The sequence below is a fragment of the Neodiprion fabricii genome, chromosome 2 (genome assembly GCF_021155785.1).
Source record: "Neodiprion fabricii isolate iyNeoFabr1 chromosome 2, iyNeoFabr1.1, whole genome shotgun sequence".
Lineage (NCBI taxonomy): Eukaryota > Metazoa > Arthropoda > Insecta > Hymenoptera > Diprionidae > Neodiprion > Neodiprion fabricii.
Genome location: NC_060240.1, coordinates 25,430,039 through 25,451,091, shown reverse-complemented (window position 1 = coordinate 25,451,091; position 21,053 = coordinate 25,430,039). Strand labels below are relative to the sequence as shown.

At 33.4% G+C, this 21,053-nt stretch overlaps 1 protein-coding gene and 1 long non-coding RNA gene across 7 annotated transcripts; one reads left to right on the top strand and one right to left on the bottom strand.

The window, feature by feature from the left end:
• Positions 1-699: 699 nt before the first annotated feature.
• Positions 700-20,798, bottom strand: LOC124175185 (protein phosphatase 1 regulatory subunit 16A). 6 transcript variants are annotated; one of them, XM_046555179.1, is made up of 10 exons: positions 20,441-20,798; positions 19,849-19,976; positions 14,058-14,321; positions 13,623-13,925; positions 13,387-13,529; positions 12,928-13,053; positions 12,614-12,689; positions 11,849-12,066; positions 11,428-11,599; positions 700-6,581 (listed from the first exon to the last, which is right to left on the bottom strand). In XM_046555179.1, exons 3-10 carry the CDS (start codon positions 14,284-14,286, stop codon positions 6,268-6,270), a joined length of 1,581 nt encoding a protein of 526 aa, XP_046411135.1. In that variant the 5' UTR covers positions 14,287-14,321; positions 19,849-19,976; positions 20,441-20,798; the 3' UTR covers positions 700-6,267. The 6 variants fall into 6 exon arrangements, with proteins under 6 accessions (XP_046411135.1, XP_046411134.1, XP_046411136.1 ...); XM_046555178.1 differs by having other exon boundaries at positions 19,849-19,973; XM_046555180.1 differs by lacking the exon at positions 20,441-20,798 and adding an exon at positions 20,060-20,386.
• LOC124175196 lies at positions 12,651-19,804 on the top strand. The gene is made up of 4 exons (XR_006869117.1): positions 12,651-12,703; positions 12,920-13,026; positions 14,013-14,290; positions 15,435-19,804. It is a non-coding gene; the product is annotated as an uncharacterized LOC124175196 (long non-coding RNA).
• Positions 20,799-21,053: the final 255 nt, after the last annotated feature.

The window sequence follows — 21,053 nt, the reverse complement described above, 5'->3', positions numbered from 1 at the left end:
GCGTTGTATAAGTCATGAGACGTCTCTGTGTGAAAATCAACTAAGGATTTCGCAAAAAAAGTACAGATATCTTCGTACATCTGATGTAACACCTAGAATTTACTCCCATCAATTTAATAATTGGGCAATTCTGATTTAGTTATCAGGATGTATATGCACAACCATCATAACCGGAAGCACATGTATTTTTCTAACGTTTACCTATCATGCCCAGTCATTGTTCATATATATTAATCGTGTATTATAAAACGGAAGATGGAACAACCTATAGTTTATACCTATACATATCACCTATATTTATACAAGTCAATATTTTATATAATTCATATTGCATAATACCTTAATTACGCGAGTAATAACAATTACTTATAATATTACAAACAATCGTCTGAATTCTAAGAATAATCGCATGTGAAGCTACACATATCTGCGAATGAAATGTTTCCGTTACAATACCGTATTTGGAAATTGAGTTCACATTAGCATCGACATTTAAATTCCCTTCAAATTACTCCTGCATACTATTACGCAAGGTATTATAGGTATAGTATTATGCGAGGTACTGCAAAAAGGATAAATACCTAAAATCGGAAACATTTTGATAGGATTTTTGACGATGAATCAGATGGAAGAATTAGATATTGGGCGCAGACACATTTATACGCTTAATAGAGTCCAAATCAGTTTTTTATTCGCCCCCCCCCCCCCCGCCCCCCTCCGGTTCGGATTAGAAACAATTGTTTCATTCCGTATACAACAAATTTGGATTCAATGTTAAGAAATCTGTACCTCAATCACGAATCGTAATGAGTAACTGATTCCTTGCAGCTAAGCATTCCATTGAGCTGTTCTAAACACCAATCTGCTATAGAAAGGCTAGTTTCTGTTTCAAAAATCAAAGTGAGTTTAATAGAGTGCAAATTTTACAAAAATGAAACATATATTTTACATCAAGAATCGAAAATTGTTTTTAAGTCAAAAAATAAACGCTTTTCACTTGACAAAAGGTTATTTGGACTTTATTGGGCCTAATGATAAAAAGTTGTTCTAAACGTGAGTCTGTCAAAAGAAGGGGGGGGGGGGGGGGGGAGGTTATATATTTTTTTTTTTAAATCGATTCAGGCATTAGGGACTCGATAAATAGGTCCAGACCTAAAATGTATTTCTTACATTTTACGTATTAGCTTTTATGTGAATCTTTTTGATCTGATGTGAAAACCATTCAACTGTTTCAAGTTTTCTTCATACCGTAATTCGTCGGATATGAATATTCTCTTCACTACTCAAACCGTATAAACGAATTAGACGCATTCTTTGTACTTGGAAATTTTCCTTAAATACAACTCGACGTTTCAATAGTTTTTGAGGTATTTTAAAATTTTTTTAACAACTGAATTGTATACTTTGCGACATGACATTATTATCTCAATTGCTTATTGCTAGTCTGGGTACAGGAAGTCCGATTAGTCACAAATCGAACACTGTACTATCTACTACATTTTAAGATTTGAGCCAAACGACTGTAATTGTTACTGTGCGAATTTTTAAGATTTGCAATCACTGCACTCACATCAAAATTATAAGAAACCATAATATCTGACAAAATTATCTTCGACGCGGTTCGGCAGTAGGTACATTATTATAGAATGGATCAGTTTTGCAAAAATTTTATGCCTCGAAAAGAGGAGATTAAAGTTTACTCACAAGGTTAGCTGAAAATTAGAATGAGGCAATACGAGGTATCTTCCGATTGAGCAAAATGTTTCAATTGCTTTCCTCATCGCGGGTTGCAAATTCCGTGAAATATACGAAACGCGATGAAAGGAACTTGCATGAATCATTTGTAGTCAGTTCAATTTCCGAAATCTCTATTCCACACTAGGAAATAGTCGACTTAACTTATTTCACGTAATTATTACACTTGAGAAATTTTTTCCATCAGAACCAGTTTCCCAACTAACCATTCGCTGTCGGAATATGTAAAGTTTTGAAAGAAAAACAAAATGAAAAAATCAACGAAGGCGTGACTAAATACTTCAAAATGAACCAGATTTATTTCAACCGTTTCGACACCTTAAATAGTATATGATGTATTAAAGTGTATATTTAACATTGTAGGTGAATGTTATTCGGTTGGAAAAGTGAATTTTTCACTTTTCACCAACGCGCAGAATTTTATATGTATAATATTCAAGAAATATCATAAATCAGTACAAACGATGTAATATAAAATAATTGCAGTATGAAGCTCTCATCACGATCGATCTAATATGTTTTAACTGACTAAATATGTGCTCTGACCGTTAAACTGTGTGTATTGTCTACCAATATCACAACAACGAACACCATAACGGACGTGAATTGCGTAAAATCTAGGAAAGATGCTATTTGGCAGCAGAACCACGCCTAACCAAAAAAACTTGAACGGTTCTTTCTCGCTTCGCGTAACGAACGCGTATATAATAATTGAAAAAACCAATCACTCAACGCTGAAAGTCTGTTTTTACCGTATTTTTCGCAGCATATTTAGTCCAAGGATTGAAATAAGAGAGTATTAACTCGCGTGAATTTTTTTCTACCTTAATATTCGTGTAATGTACAAAAAACGATCAGCTGTTTACTCTTTCCAGCGCCATATTGGTTATTCCCGATACCCACAAGATTAAAGATTAAAACTATTCAGATGAATTCCCGGCGAAATTTCTAAAACAAACTTCGTCACGTATGCAACTTTTCCAGATCGACTGATGAATTCCATTACAGTTATGTGAACATTTTAGGCGATCTAAAATACATTTCTGGTATCATTCTTCATGACGTATATCGAATTCCCATCTTTCAGATACACTTTTTATAGATCACGTGACAGAACCGAAATTAGCTCTGACATCGGATATAAGAATCGCGAAAATCATGATAGGTATGCGACATCCTGATAGAATGAAGAGAACTTGAGCAAAGAACAGGAGAGCATCCGTCCAGTATGAGTAATAAAACAATTAAATGCATAATGTACGTAGACACATACGTATATAGAACATCTTAAGGCACTGGAGTAGACAGTGAAAAAGAATAATGCCGACACAAGATTTATTAATCCTTTTTCTCAAGTTATATTGGAGGTCTTAAATTCCCAGCCAGTGCTGCAATTCTTTAATACGTGATAAATTGAGTTTAACACTTCATTCTACAGTCAACTGCACAAGTCTTTACAGCAGTGTAAAATTTCCGAAATAAAAATCGCAGTTTTGAATAATTTATCTTCAATCTTGCAGCTATAGGAGCGCTTCATCTCTTTTACTTTAATCGCTTAGCCGCAAAATATTTTATAAAAAAAATTCACAATTCACAACCCAGAGTTTCTCGATAGTTTTGACATTTCTAATAGTGACGGATCTTGATGCGCGGAAGGATTCGCTATTTTTTTTTTTTTTTTTCATCTTCTTTTTGACTAGAATATTACAGAAGTTACAAATATACGTTGTTTAATTTTACAGAAAAAATATTGTATGGACGGTATTGCGGAATGTTTACGATGACTTAATACTGCCATAAATTAATATCTTTTTTGTTTTAGTTTGTTTGTTTGTTTTTTTTTTTTTGCACTTTACATTAACTTGGCATACGCGTGGAATTGATTTTGTAACATTCCGATTAAACATATTAACGTACATCGTACAGCTGCAAATTATAGGTGTATATATACATATGTGATGTTATAGTTATATTCTTATATTTATCGACATTGATTAAAGCATGACTGAATAATTTTAACATCGGCAAAGAATTGTTAGTTGATTTCGCCATAACGCCACAGTTTTATTTTATATTCGTCCATCTTTTTTGTTTCGAAAAAAATATATGTATATATACTTAAAGCATCGCTGATTCATACGATTGAAACAATCGATTCTTTCGTTTTCAATTGAAACAATTGGTTCATTATTACAATTTGTGAGACGTATAAGGTACAAGTTATTTACAATTTCTGTGCATTATATATTATATAATCCGGTAAAAAAAAAAAAAAAAATGAGATAAAACAGAACATCAATAAGGCTGATCTTATATCAAACGATAATGATAATACTACAATATATAAAATAATACATGTTATAAACATTCAAATAATTTTCTATTATCATATTATAAGCATAAAGTTCTCCAAAATACCATTTGTTAAACGTTATATATTTATTATATACATATATATGTATATCTATATAGTTGGAATGTTTTCTTTTTTAAGCAATATTATATTAAGTACATATGCCTCCCGATCTCTTATTGCTAATTGTAAGTAAGAAAGATAGTTTTTCCTTTTCTTATTTCTTTTTCCTTCGCTTATCTTCATATTGCCAAAAAAAAAAAATATAAAAAGTTATATTATGTTTGTTTATACGTCAGTTTAATACCCATCTTTGCACGTACATACCTATTGTAATAATACTTCTTTTTGTCGAATATTTCTTCTTTCACAAATTACAAAAAGGTGTTTTGATCTTAGGAATGTATACAGAACTGTAATATTACGTTGCCACAGTTCTTCAGCACTTTCTTTAATCTCTTTTATTTATTTATTATTTTTTTTTTTTTTATCATAAATGAGCAATTGATTATAACCCTAGTACAACTCAATTCTTACGATTAGCTAAGTTGTTGAATACGGTAGGAATTTGGTGAAAAAAAATGAACAGCCTTGAAACTAATTACTGACGACGGAGTTGTGCCACTTTTAAAATCAATGGACCGAATATCAAAATACGTCAACTATTGCATAATTGTGTAAGGGTCGAATTCAAGAGAAGGAATGAAACGTACATACATTACATGTGCTGTGTGAAAACATAAGTAGATATTCGGAATACAAGTATACGTCAACTTGTTAATCCCGCAACGTCTATCATGAAAATATCTATTAAAGTCCGGGTATAAGTGTTACGTATAACTCACAGAAAACTTCATATTTCTTAACAGAAATGTAAATATGACGAAATCATGACTGGCTTATCAATTGTCTAATACTAAAATAATGACTCAAGTAACTTAAATTTAGGAAAGTTAATTTTGAAGGTGAGAAAAAATTTTTTTCTTGTTCTTTATTGTTAGTTTTTAACTATGGCAAACGTTGCAGCAATAACAAATTAAGTATTTTCACAAAATTCATTCGTAGTCAAGTGCATGTGTTCTCAATTTAACTCATTGATGGTATACGCCAACTTTGAGTTAATTGAACTTCAACGACACGTAGCGCAGATTCCAAGGTGGCGCCATTTTAGGCACTAGTTTCTAATTATTTCAATTTTATTCACTGATTTTAAATTGAAATGAAAGAATAAAATAAAATGTAAGAAATGAGAATTTGAATTCGAATGAGAGGAGCTGTTTTAGAATCAGAATGCAAAAAAGCATTGTACTATTTAACACTTATCTTTCATTAAGCTTTGGTGGGCTCGTGTCTTTGATTTTGAGTTGAAAATTTTCGATAACAAATGCATAAAATAGTGCCACCGACTACCATACGATTAAGTAACGAAATGAATGAAAAATTCAACAAATATTGCTGTGAATAGAGAAAAACTTTTTCACCCGGTGAGTTTCTAAGACTATGCTAATATAACTTATTATACAAATAGATACGACACATATCACCCGAGTGTCAGGAAAAAAACTATACATGTAAAATGCGAAGACTGTTTCAGAATCAAGAGCCTCGCATTTCCAAAACGCTCTTATCTAAATGCATAATTGCTTTTGTAAAGACAAAAAATGTTGGAGCAATTTTTACAAGGACGCAAGTAAAACTTGGATCATTTTTTAATACTAGTTCATAAACTCGTAATTTATTCGATACTTTCTAAAGTTTTACCATTTTCCTAATTTGCGAACAACTATTTCATTAGATACCGAATGGTATCGATTTTACTTACATAGATTAAGAAATTGACCAAACAGGAGCTTTTCAGCTCGTTCTTTGCTTAACATACAAACGTCTAATAATAAAGAATAATTGAATTCCAACAGGAATACGATAATAACTGGTAATATTGAGCACAAGATTTACAACAAAAAAAAAAGGGACTTACACTACGATGTATTGTCACAAAAAAGAAAAAAACAAAGTTAACAACATAAATTATATGGAATGTATCCTGCGAACTGTGATGCGATAAGGGAACATAAATACACTATCTACTCTAGAAATTTAAAATCGAATAACTGGTGCGGCGTTTGAAATATTTGAGATAACACAACTCACTGCGCGCTTCACATCAAGACGCAGCAGCCCTTATCCGATTGACTATCTGCAAGGATGTCGCTGGTGTTTCCTGTGAACCTCTGGAAGTCTCTGGTGTTTAACTCTGAGCCGGATATCGAAGAGACGGGCGTCGGTACTCCGTTGCCATTGGCGTCCACCGAGTTTGTGGGTGTGTGACGATTCTGGGCCCTCTGCTTCTTCAGGTCCGAGAGTGATTTGACGAACACTACAGACACGTGTATGTTGATCTTGCCATTAGCATCGGTCTCGGCTGTGTAAATGGAGGACTGCTGGTTGCCGACAGGCGGGTCAGGCCCTGCGACTGCCGAGGCAAATATGTAAATCCAAGGCTACCCCCGTACTCAAATCCCTCTCACATTATATTATACTATAATGTTATATATTATGTATTATGTTATATATACATCTCCATATACCATGTTAACGTAAATATGTATGTATGCATACTAAGTGTACAGCTATTACATCTTTACATTTACAAACGTATTTCAACACGTACTTACTATCCCTTCACCCATGACCCCCACCCCCTTCTTACATTATATGCGGCGTTAAAATTCACTGTCCACAATGCCAATTTTATAACCATTCGAGTGTATATTTATATATGTATACATATATATATGTATTTATGGAAGGGGGAAAAGCAAAGTAGAACATTTCTGGTAGCCTTTTTTTGGACCTTAATGAAGAAAACAATTAAATTCAAAACTACAACACTAAGAGTGACTTTAAATGAATACTCAAACCGTCGATTGAAACGAAAAGGAGCTACTGAAGGTTACTCAAATAGCGCATAAAAATTAGTTGCGTAAATCATGTTGCAGCACCAATCACAACAGGTATCCTTAGATTAAAATTTAAACACGTCATAATTGGTTAAATTTATCCTCAATTTTTTGAGATGAAACAAATTTCTATTTATGTAAGTTTTAAAGTTTTGGAATAAAGAAGCACCAAAAAACGAGGCGTGTTGTATAATCAATTAAATTTTGAGTTAAAATTCAGAGCAGAAAACAAATAATTGTAACATAATATTACATAATTCCAATCAAGTAACAGCTTATTCTAACTGCTGGAACAAGTTACACAATTGGCAAATGTAGACAGTTTATTCGACCAAGCGCTAATAGGTTTGTATATAGGCCAGGGTAAAATCGGTTTGTGTATAAAAATCATAATATGAATATTTCTGTAACCAATAAGCGATTAAAAATTATACCCAAAGAGTTAATGGAATTTGATTTTTAATATTTGACTGATAGTAATCACATAAAATGGTAATAAAGAGTGCCTGAACTTATACTATTTGTAAATATTATGCTGATATGTTTATCACAATTGACTAGTTCACTAAACTAGGTAATTACGTATTTATTTGGTTACATGATTTTTTTAGTCTTCTCTGTGAAAATGACGACTTAGTCGTAAGATTTTTTTTTTTTTTCAATATGTGCATTTCATTTCCTTTTTCTTCTTTCCCCTTTACGTTTATGTTTAAAATAAAAAAAAAAGTTGTTATTTCTCGTGGGATGCGTTTCGAAACGTGATGCAATAAATTATTTCTGTTTAAAAACGGAAAGAAATATGTATACTAAATACTAGAAGGACAAATACGGGTACTTAAAACGTATCATTATCAAACGAAAGATGAAGAAAATCTCACGAGTACAAGCTCATTGTAAGGCAAACCACAGGTAGGTTAATTTATCCTTACCAAAATACCAACACTGAAAGTATTAAAGAATCGCACAAAGCTAATTACTAAGTGGAGGATCTATTTTTGAAAACTTTATTATTACTGTGTTAATTATTATTATCACTACGTGTTATATCTTATATAGTTACCATCCTTGCCATTAATATAGATATGCAATCAAAAAAAATAAATAAATAAATAAAAAAAGAAAGAAAGAATTGTACAAGAATTCCAAAATACTAAGATTTACAAAATATTTATTTAATTATAATTCTACACACGCTCTTGGAGAGCCTTTATTTATTAGGTTCAATGAAATGATCGGTTCGTTTGAACATGGAATTACACTATTAGGCAGTTATCTTTATATGTAAATATGTATCACCGTATTCGCAAACGAAGTTCTAAAATTGGCGGATTGAAGTTTGAATGAATAATTACCAAGGTGAAAATTGACTATCAAAAAGCTAATTTACTCAAGACACTATGGAGAATATTGTAGGAAATCTATCTAAGGATCAATTTCTTTCCTAGTTACGAAAAGTATAAAACTTTGATACTGAAAAATTCAACAAAACGACGAGATTTAATCCCAGAGATCTGGGTATACTTAGATTTAACGGCTCACGACCGCCATATATAAATAACAAATACTAATGGATGATCTACTTCAAGTGTGATAATAATATGAAACGTGTATTAATATGCAACTTATTCGTAAGTCCATTTTTACGTATATAAATATACAACTAGTGTCCTAAAATCTGTACTCATGCATGCTCAACCATGCTAGAAAATGTGTAGTGTAATAATTCAGCAAATCATTCAGCAGGCTGATAGTTCGAATATAGATTATTATTTAGTGGTCTCATATCTGTTACTGATAATCCCACAATGCTCCATTTAGTAGATAGCTCTGATATTGCAAAGGTTTTTATCTTGCTATAAGAAAATACTAGTAAAACGAAATAAAATTATTTCCTCGAGTCTTTATTGTTATTCGATTGTTTCTTTCAATTATGCAAAAAGCAAGCATTAATTTTATGCAAATGGATACTGTGCAATACTGTTACTTATTTTGTGAGCTTTTTTTTTAAGCTTCAAATTAAGAATACAAATCAAAAATCTTCTCTTGTCAATAGTTAAAAATAAGTAAAAAGCGATTCAGAACTTTTATAAAGGCAAAATGGAGAGATAGAAAGAGAGGTAGACAAAAAGAGATAGACAAAGATTGAGAAAAAGAGTGCATAAATGAATCGAAATAAGATATATTAAAAAAAAATATATATATATATATATATATAAATTCTTCGGAATATGCAAAATTTGTTGTTTATTATGGAACGTATGATTAAAGGAATAAAAATGTGAGATAGAAAACTAACCTCGGAATTATATCGGGAGCGCACAGTAATGGAAAAAGAAAAACGACAGCAGGTAAATGATCGATAGCTAGGTATTACGTGACATTCAACATTATATTTACAAATTTGTGTATATGTACTCTACAATACTGGTTAGTTTTACATTTTCTTATCTTTTCTTTTCTTTTCTTTTTTAGTTGTTTTCATTTCATTTCAATTTTTCATTTATGTTATATTTCATTTGGCACATAGCGAGCTTGAAAGATATATTAAAACTTTCCTACAAATAATAGACATGTACGATAGTACTACGTCTCACCCTGTCTTTCGCGATATTACGTCTACAATTATTATCATCATTATCACTATTATCATTAAGTTAATATGATAGAATCGCCGAAAATTCTTCTCTTCCATTATATAGTTATGTAAGTAGATATCATTCTTATAATAAGTATTGACTTCATTGTGTGTGCTACCAAACGTTCTACAAAATAAGCTAATTGTGAGTATAAATGAAAAAAGAAAAAAATGTGGGTCAATAACGAGACATACTTAATGAGTTACGTATAAATTGCTGGTGATTGAAGTATGTATCTAATTATTTCGTTTCTCTCTATCATGACTTTGAACATTTTTTTTTTTTTAGGTCCTCAACATATGACACTACATAGGTACATGTATAAGGAAGTGTGTAAAATATATAATACTCATATTCACCGTGGAATTCATGCATCAACGTGAATTTATGCAGCATCGGTTGATGCCAAACGAAAAAGGAAACTAATACAGATTAAAATCCACAAACTAATTGGAATGGAGATTAAATTTTGATTCCTAATTGAAGGGAAGCCTCAATTTCGATTAAGAAAAATTTATTCTAACACCGTAATGAAAAACAATCTTGTATACTGATCGGTCAAAAAATGTTAATCATATACTTTGTTTTATTTTAAAATCTGAAAGGATTTACAATTGATTGCTGAAACTTTGACTTTGTATAAAAATGAAATTCTCATATATTTTTCTGATTCGAATTCACTAATTCCAGTTAAAATTTAATAGCAGCAAGTAGAAACTTGGATTCTTTATTTTTTTGTGGTGATGATATGAGAAGAAGTCTACATCACAGCTAATCATTGAAAAGTTCATATCACAGATATATAGAAAATTCACAGTGAAACGCATGTAATATTTTCGTCCTGTTTGGAAAAATAGTAATAATTTATGAGAATCGGATATCAACCAATCAACAATAGAAGTTCTCTATAGACTAATAACGCGAGCAAGAATTTCAGACTCTTCACCTTTTTATTCTTATTTTCAAGAATTATATTCTCAAACTGGCCACAAAATTCCAAATTTTTTCAACTTGAAATTCATTTGCGGATTATTTGGTAATCAAAAGCTTACATCAATCGTGAAATGGATTACCAATGTCGCAAAGTTCACGTTTGTCAAAACTTTCAAGATTTCTATTCACTTTTTTATTTCAAATATGGTGCTTTGCATAAAAAAACGAACAGAAACCAGATGCGATGTATTTGCGCCGCTAAAACGTTTACATAATACTTTTTCCGAAAGTATTTGATGACCTGATACAAGACGTTCAGATATTCAATGATTTGATCGCAATTCCAAGTTTTTCAGATCCTCAACTCTAGCCTCTGGAATCGCTCATGAATTTTACCAAACTTTTATTTGGAATAAGGAAGACCCGTGAAAGACTTTGTGGTAAAAAATGTCAGTGAAACACTTTACGACAGAAACATTTTTCACAAAAACTGGGCCGAATCAGTTTTAGTGACTTCAGTGAAAGGCCTGGAACCTATTATGCTCAACTGGTATAGGTTTATCACACTACAATTAATATCGTTTAAAAATTATGTATGTACGTGTACGTAATATTAACGGTAGTTACGAAAGAAATATTATGTATGGGTTTTATGGTATGTGATTCGCAACAAATATCGTTAACCGAGATTCCCTTCTTGTAACCAAATTAAAATTTTCTGTACTACCCACCTACCGCAATAGTCCACTAAACCACAACCAATGCAAGCAAAAGAAGCCACGGAATGTACCTGAGTCCTTATCCACGTCTTCATGCATAAACGAATCATTGTCCTTCCCTTCGGGCCCTCGCCTCACCGCAGGAGTTAAGCTGGTCGATTCTGTGTCTTCCGAAGTTGCATCGTGTGCGTTGGTGCTATTCTCTGTTGGTGTTATGTTCTGTGTAGGTGCACCAACGTAAGTCTGAAAATTCAAAATTCACATAAAGCACATACTAGCGAATAAGGATTTTCAGTAGCAAATATTATATTGTTTAACGATAACTGGAAGATATCTTTAACTAAATATGGTTTGAAAATATTTTTTATAATGGTTGTACAAGTTTTGAGAAAATCTCGTATCTCGTTTAGAATAGTTTAACTCAAGAAAATATGTCACACCGAGAAGAGAAAACCACAATCCACTGAAATTTTATTGAATCGATTAGACTACCTGCTGTGCTTGTATCCTGAGCCTAGCTTCCTCCTGAGCGTCTTTTTTCGTGGTAAGTACTTTGTCCCTGATAGATGTTCGCCGAACGCTTTGCGTTCGCGTATTTATACTCTGAGATCTTCGTACTCTTCGCTTCTGGGCTTCTTGCAGTCGTTTACTCTCCTGTTCGGTTTTCAGCTCCATAATTCTCTCTCTCAGTTCGGGATCCTCGCAGATGTCTATGTAAATGCATTAAAAATTAGTAACGATGAAATGATAAATTACATAAAATTCACAAACTAATTAAAATTGACTATCGTTTTTAAGAAAACAGTTTTTACACATTTCATCTCACATGCCAAAGGAATCGAAATAATGAATTGAATCTATAAATTATCCCACCACATCTTTTGCAAGTGTATCTAGCTGACAATGAGAATTTATTGAATGTTAAATACCAAGATGTCAAAGTTCCCTCTAATCTTTCATCATGTATCTGTGTAATTTACTGCTATTTGTTACTACAAAGTAAGCGATAAATTTTCATAAATTTCTTTGGTTCCAAGTTTTGATAAATATTCACTCATCTTTGGAAGCAAATACCGTCCTACGTATAACTCACGTTGGCTCATTGTCAGCTAAACATACAATCTGTCTCTGCGTGGACAATTGTATACAACTTAATTTTTTCGTTGGCCCCCCTCCAACCCCAAAGTTTAGAACATATCTGTATACTTGGTGAACAGAATTTGCAAGCGACAAAGGAAAAGTGTACAATATATTCACCGGCAGGAGTTTCTTCGTGTTTATTTTTCGCATTCAGGTCAGCTCCATTGTGTACCAACAACTCAAGCACCTCGAGCTGTAAACCACATGGTAAAATCTTGTCAATAATATCTATAACTAGAGACATTCGTCAGTAAAGATCGTGCCAAAAATAACTGAATTGTCATTTCTGCATTTAAATATAAAATAGATTACACTTGAAAGGGAAAGAAAACTGCTGTGGTCAAACTATTATTAGAATACGATTTGTTTCTTTAAATGTGAGACTGGCTGACAGTTTTCTAAGTTACAAACTTTCATCAACAGTCACTCACGTGTCCCCAACAGGCAGCTGCGTGAACAGGTTGCCATTTATCATTGTCCACAACATCGGTTGAAACGTGCTGATCAAGAAGAAATTCAACGACTCTGAGGTACCCGTTTGCTGCTGCTATGTGAAGCTGTAATGAAAAATAATTATAAGTAGCAAGTTTTCTTGACGATACGATTATGGAAAGCGGTAACTTTAAATTAAAGGTGTTGCCTAAGTCCAACTGAGTTGTACCACATAGACGATCCTTCGTATTTACCTTCTTGTTTGCGCAATTTCTAAGACAATGCTAATTTCTAGTACCACTCTGGGTAAATAACACCCTTAAACTTACTTCCAAAATTGTTGCACGTTAATTCACGGTACCAAAGTGACAATACAATTGAACAAAACGCGTTACAATAGATTTTTTGAGTTCAAATTCACTATGTCTGAATGTAGCGCACGTTTTTTGCGTACTCACAGGTGTAGCACCTTGATGATCGGTATATTCTAGGTCACCGCCTTGGGCTGCGATCTTCTGCAGGTCTCGCAACATCTGCACCTCAGTTCCAGCCCTAGTTTCGTCAATTAATTCTTGCGTAACACCGCGTCTTGCCATTTCACCTGAAAAATATATTTTCATTAATAAGTAAGAAGATTAAAATCGACTAAGACGACGTTTTTGAATTTCCTCGCCAAAATCTTTCACCGACGTACCTTCTATGCAGTCGAGGGTTTTCTCATCCTCGCATATGTCGTACGGCATGTTTCCATCCGCGTTGACGGCCAGTAAGTTAGCACCCCTCGCAATTAGGTAGCGTACTAAGTGAAGATGGCCGCAAGTCGCAGCAGCGTGAAGCGGTGTCCACTTTTCACTGTCCTCCGCATTGACGTTTGCCCCAAATTCAACGAGTATTTTCATCATTTCTTCATTGTCATCAATGCAACATTGATGCAGCGCGGTCAATCCATCCTCGTTGGTAGAATCAGGATTCACCTCTTTCTTCAAAAGCCTTCTCACTAATGGGCGCAAGATATATTCAATAGATATAAATATACACTGTCCGATTGATAATTCTGTCCTTTTCATTTTCATAATACATCAAGAGAAAAAAATCAAAGGCGAGGAAGGATTTTGCCTCGCTACACTACCTTCGTCGAGATCGTTTCTAGCCGCAGCTTCTAGAAGCATAACGCTGTCGCTAAAAAATATGTGACGTTTATTGCTTGGGTGTTTATTCTGGTGACGGAGCCATTCTTTTTCTCGATGACGCCATTGCTTCAGCTGCTGCAGCCTCCGATGACGTGCCAAATGGAGTCGTTCCTGAGTCGTCAATCTCTCAATGTGCATCATCTCTGCTACCAAGTCCGAGTGCTCCATGATGGTTTGTTTGGAACTCTTGCAGCTATACTTACCTGGAAATATTAAAATGATCAATAAAGACAGCAAACTACCATCAAAATCGTACATTTCAAACACAACATTTTCATTAGTACAACGAAACAGAAGCGAATGTCATCTTTAGTTCACTTTATTCAAATCTCTTAAAACCTTGACAACATATATAATCGCAATGAGATCAGCACTATATTTCAACAGACGACAGCTTACATGACATGGAATGAGGCACAGGTTGTAAAAGTAGACAAAAAAAAAAAGGTATCAGATATGGGCTTTTACTTTGGCTGAATTTTCATCGGAAACCTTTCTTGTTAAAACGGAGAAACTTTAGGTTTTTCTAAGGGATAATTAGACTAAAAATAAAAGTGTTTTAGTGAACAGTTATCGGTTTTGCTCATTTTTGTTTCCCATCGACATACTTTCAAGGTAATTTTCCAGGTTTGAAAATAATTTTAAAATTATTATCTGCACATAAAACTTGCGGATAGATTCATATACATCGGAGAAAAAGTACATCAACCGAAAATATGTTATGTAACGGCCTTAAATTGCACCGTATGTTCATTCCGCTGATTATTCTCCTCCGAAGGAATACTGAACTAAAATGACTGCTACACTTATTGCAGTCCTGAATCCTTACCATAAATTTCAAACCGCTGCCACCTCTAAATCTGAAGATTATTTTTTTCAAATGTAGTAAAGGCACAATTTTTTCCAATCTACATACATTTATTAACCTGACAATAATTCAAGATTTCTATGAGTAAACCCAAGGTTTACGAAAGAAAGAAACAGACAGTTTCATTTCAGCCGACTTGATTCAAGACAAATTTTTCACGTAAAAGTATCGAAAACAATTAATAAAACTTCAGCGAATGAGAAGCGGTGACGGTGAAGCTATACTGCGATTGAAATTACAAATCAACGTTTGCAAATACCTTTGCGGCCGCGAGCTTTGCCGGCAAGTTTAGTTAAGCAACTTGCTCCCTGGTGAACCCTATTCTTCATCATTTTGCTCTGGAGTATTTATAAAAACCAGCGTCGGTTTCTCGTCACATTCACTATTCCTTACTTTGCACAGTTCAATAATGACTTGAAAAAATTATAACGATTCTCTTCGTTGTTAGTAGGTGCGTGGCTGATGTAGACCTGCCTTCTTCTATCATACACATCGCGCCTGACTCTCATCACGCATCTACGACGTCAACATCCAGTCTCACCGAGTTACATATTTATACTTATTTACTAAGCTGCCTTTGTCTGCGCAAGGTTTACAAGACCGAGATAATGTTTTGTGAAAAACAAGCAAGACACAGCAGCAGCGTAGCAAAGATTCGAGATACCACAGAAATGAAAATACGCAGATTTTTTTGCATAACTAAGAGATACGCATAGACTTTCCAAACCAAGTGTATTAATTAATTCAATCTTCGTTATCCCTTAAAACATGTCTCGGTTGAAAACGGTAAAGACTATCGAATAAATATCACTTTGATGGTGACGTACTTTTTTTTAGATAATGTAAATCAAAAGATCATAAAGCAAATGACCGTCACTTAATTTTTACTCTAGAAAAGTTTTTTCTGCCAAAAGTGATTGAAACCTAATTAGCTATTGGTGAGTATAAAATGGTAAAATTATGGCTAAATGTTACATCATTGATTTGCAATTTTTTTTAGTATTAAGTATATGAATCAGTATTATAATTCCGACGAACTAATTTCGCAAGAATTAATTTATGAATAACGACAAAATGCTAGTAATATTTCTCCAAAAAGTATAGAATCATATGATTTCAGAGATGTGGAAAAAATGTTGCTGATTTCACCTCAAATGTAACTCACTATGTATTACTTCTATTGAAGATGCACAACATTATGAAACAAATATATTTTCAAAGGAACAGAAAATTACATAATTTGAAAAATCAAGTTTTTTCTGCTAGCAAGTGTCAACCAAAAAACTTACTAAGAATTCAATTCATTGAGAAAACTTTAGGTCGTTACTTGCATTTGCTACGTCTATTTACTATTATTGATAATTAATTCCTAGTTCATGTATCGTGTAGAATATCTATACTAGGCGATAATACGTTTCATATTGCCAAATTTACTAACATAGAATATTACTTAACACGGGTGGACAATAGTTGTTTTTTTTCGAGTAGTAATGTTTCAAGGAAATTATTTGTTCCTTAAATATTCACATAAGCGGTGAATTATGAAACAAAAATAAGATAATTTTATAAAAACGTTTGTTTGTTACGGTTCTTAGAAGCTGCGCGTAAAATTTCATGTAAGCGATAAGTTTCATTACTCTCGCTAGAGAATTGAAATTTAAATGTGCAGGGATAGATGTAACGTGTATTCAAATTTACAATTAGAATTCGCTACTAATTCAACAACAAAAGCGCACTGACCGATCGTTTTATGCTGAATATGACGAAATGACAGACTGAAAAAAGTGACTAGTCACCAGTCCTGTTATCGGTAAGAATCTAAAATTATCTGTGACGACATAAAAGGACTAAAATTCAGCACAGATCAAAGAAAAATTTCAACCCATGTAATTTAATGTATATTTCATTTGTAGAAAACGACGTGTACTGTTTCAATTGTCTCGACAATTATAGATTTTTCAGAATATCGAGGCTTACGGCTATCCCGTCTTAGCTTAACTATCCGATTCTCACACTCTCTCCCCCTCTCTAGAGTTAGTTGTGTTTCATAAATGAGATAATTTTCTCCACTCTGTACGAATGAACTATTTCTAAGATGGTAAAAGAATCCAAATTTGACTATAATTGTTTCAATTCATGGCACACTAGACGCCCTCTATCGATACTTTTTCGCCGTTCTGAGGATTATCAACTTTCATTTTTGCGATTAATGTTTCTGCCAATTTCTTGGGCAAGACACGACCAGACAACTTAGAAATTTCCAACGCTTCTCTTTAAGGATGTACCAGACATACACTACAGTGAAAGAGCTGTGAAGACGGAAATATCATAAAGCGAAGGTTTGGAAACGCAATTAAAGTTCATCAATTTAAATTTCGTTGATACAATAAGACAGAAAAAAAAATTTTTAAATCAAAAATTTCATCTAAACTAGCTGATCTTTTGATGGCTTTGAAGAAATCTCAATGTTGTATCATTCTTACAATGAAAAAACTTTGCTCAATTTTATATGAACCAGAGCTCATTTTTAACATAAATGAATTCTCTAGAAATCGACAAACTCATATTTTTTATTGGACTTCTCATTTGAGGTAAAAGAAAAAAAAAAAAACATGCTTAGTAAAATCATTTCAAGTGACGAATCGTAAACCAATGCCTTTATAAGAAATGCTCCGTCGTTATCCAAAATCCGACTTTACGGATATGTCGAGAATTTATTTAGAAACAAAACAAGCCCTAGATCATTATAATTGGTCAAACGACGCAATTTATTCGTCATAGAAATGATTTGATAATGGAATCTTTTCAAAGGTACCGACAATTGTGCCATTATGGCTAAGATTTATGGTCTGTTAAACTTTCAAACCTTCGTTATATCATATTTCTCTCATTACAACTCTTCAACTGGACTGTACTTCTAATATATCGTAATGGAGGATGGAGTATTAAAAATCGATAATTTATATTGCTTTTATTACAAGGCAATCCTATATTGAATATTTATCGAAGTTATTATATTTGTAATCTACTACGGTTGTACAATTTAATCATCTTCACCGGCCAGGAATATGGTAAAAACCTGGTTAATCAGCCAATGGTTTAACCGATTAACCGGTCAAGTTCGGCAAACCTTCTGAAATGGTTTAACCGGTCAATAGTTAGATACGCTGAAAATCAATTAGATTAAAAATCAACCATTCTTTTAAGTGGTCGATTTTCAACCATTTTCATTTAACAGTTAACTGTCTTGGCTGGGTAAACCGGTTAAATTGTACAGCCACACAATCTTTGAATATCTCTTGAAGAAAACAAGAATACAAAGTACAGAAATTATAAAGAAAAAGCTCAAATATCGGTGCTGCATTTCAGGTCGCTTCAAAATAGTTAAAAATCTAGTAGATTAATTCGATTCCATTCTACGATGGCTTACTTTATTCGGAAAACTATTTTCTACAAAGTCAATGAAACAGATTTCATAGTCGTTACGACATTGCCAAATTCCCAACCATAATCAATGTCAGTACAACGCTGTAAAATCAAATATTTAACAATGCCAAGATAATAAAGAAGATATTTTCAGTAAATTCATATAAAATAGTCTTTTGAATAGAATGCGTCATCGTACATACTGAAATTGATCGAAACTACTAGATCTCAACCAATTTTGAAACGATTTGTAGTAACGCATCGCTATCTAATTGCAAGCTTTTGTTTATAATGTATTTTTTTATTTTAGGGTTTTTAAGTATATCTTTGTAGCCTACGAGTATCATACTGCGATAAACACTCAATGTAGGACTATCTTGTAATAAAATTGATAAAGAATTACAATTTTTTGGCTCACGATCCTCCTTAAATTCTTTATTCATGTAAAACTAGCAGCGAGATGTAAAGAAACGAGCTTCCAGCTGTTCCGCAGGTTCAAAAGATAGCTTATCTGCTATCACATCGTTCCGTTACCACATCTTATTACTATTCTACTATACTGTATACCTATTACTATTCCCTGAAACTGCATGTTAAAAATTATTCCATTTCTAGCTATTCTCCAATTCTCATCATCAATGACATATGACGTGCCTACTCTACTACAGATAAGAAATAATCAAAATTCGAAGCGTTAGATCTTGCGATGAATGTCTAAAAACTACACGTAAAATATGGATAAAAACTTTTCAATATCATTGTCAACAGGTTGTGATAACTTGAAATCAAACGCGCCAATTCGATCGCAATGCAAATCACTTCGTTGATACGCATTCCGTTGTGTTTGCCTCCAAATACATAAATATAACATTTGACAACAAAATTCGCAGCAAATCCAGTTCAATTCATCGATACAAAGTTGTGAGCTTGATTATTGGTAACTGATTACAGAATACAGCAAAGGGAGGGAAGAAATTTAGAATGTAGAAAAATCCACTAATACAAGCAGTCTAAAATATGACAAAGACCCAAAAAACTCTACTCTGCTTATCAAAGTTCTCCAGCCAAGGCAACAGAGGGAAAACATTGCGCGGACCGTTCGTGCACGTATAAAGGCACGTTACATTCACATAATAATGCAGGTATAAAAGGCCGCAAGTTTCATGCCTACGTTGGAAGAAATATTTTGCTGCTTGTTATCTTATCTAGTCATCTTTTATTAGGCTCTTATAATACATAATTGGAGGTCTTAGAATACAACGGCTTAACAAATGTGAAACAAGCAAAATAGGAAAACGAATTGAAAAGTAAAATGTAATTAAAATGTAATTTCTAAATGTAAATTATCGATAAAAATAGCAACAATTATATGTGCAATACCTGAAGGAAAAAAAAAAAGATAGAAATATATAATTATCCACATGTGCAGTACTCACGATTATTTCTTCCTTTATTGTATCACTGGCCGAGGAATAGATTGAAAAGTAGAAACCATAAAGAATCCTCCACAAGCGAGTTGGTAAGGTAATTGGAATGCAGCTGTCGACGTTGTTTCTCGTTTCTTCTTGCAATCAAAGTATAAATCAATCTTTCAATGTTACTACTAACAGTATTTTATCAACGTAACACTCACTCGTGGAAACTTACTTTCACAACAAAAAAAAAAAAATGTACCCTGTATTTCTAGTTTGATTTAACGAGTTTTTAGCTTGAAATTTTCTGTTTCATTATTTACGGTACACGGAACGCGTATATGTAATGTAATAACAGTGTACGTTGAGAAACGTTAATAATGTGGCAGGTTTCGTCTTATCTTCTTATTGCTCTCTATTCCTGTAGTTATTGTTACAGGGAAGAGAATTAGGTGCAATAAATAGATTCATTTTAATTTATTAACGTTGTACACACGCGAGACTCAACGAGACCCGATGCATGCATGCTGCACTGTCTCTTTCCCACACATCCGTACATACACACACACACACTCAATCATGCATATTGCACGCAGTAATTGACACTGTCTCATACCTGCCAGAATTACTTTACGGTGTTCACGTTCCGTGGCAGGTTATATTTCGCGGCGGCATTATCAACCGTCGAGTGCGTATTCACGATACGCGGTTACACATGAAAGAACCAGAAGCCCGTGAACGGCATACCTGTTTCACAGGTATTTGTAATTATTTCTCGAGCGAGGTTTGCGGGGGTCTTCTCTCCCTCACTCCCTCACTCACTCACTCTCTTTTTCTCTCTCTCTCTCTCTCTCACTCGATATATCTGCGTGAAAGTTGTTCAAATTTTAACAGCGATACACGGTAGGTAAAGACCTCTAAACTTCGGAAATAAGCTTCTGCTGCGGTACACGTCGCTGTGTTTTCCCACATCTTCCGCCAAGTCTAACAATACCGTATCTCATTTTTATCAACGCTCGGTACATCTATGATGTGGATATTGCATGGAGGAACCAAAAACAAATGAACATCTCATCCCATAAAGATTTACAGCAAACAAACGAACGCCGCTTTGTGTTGACGAGCAACGCGACGACTGCGCGCGAACCGATTCAACAATTTGATGCCAAGTTGACGTTCGATTGAAACGGAAGTGATTTATATATACTCTTGCAATGAACATTGAAAAC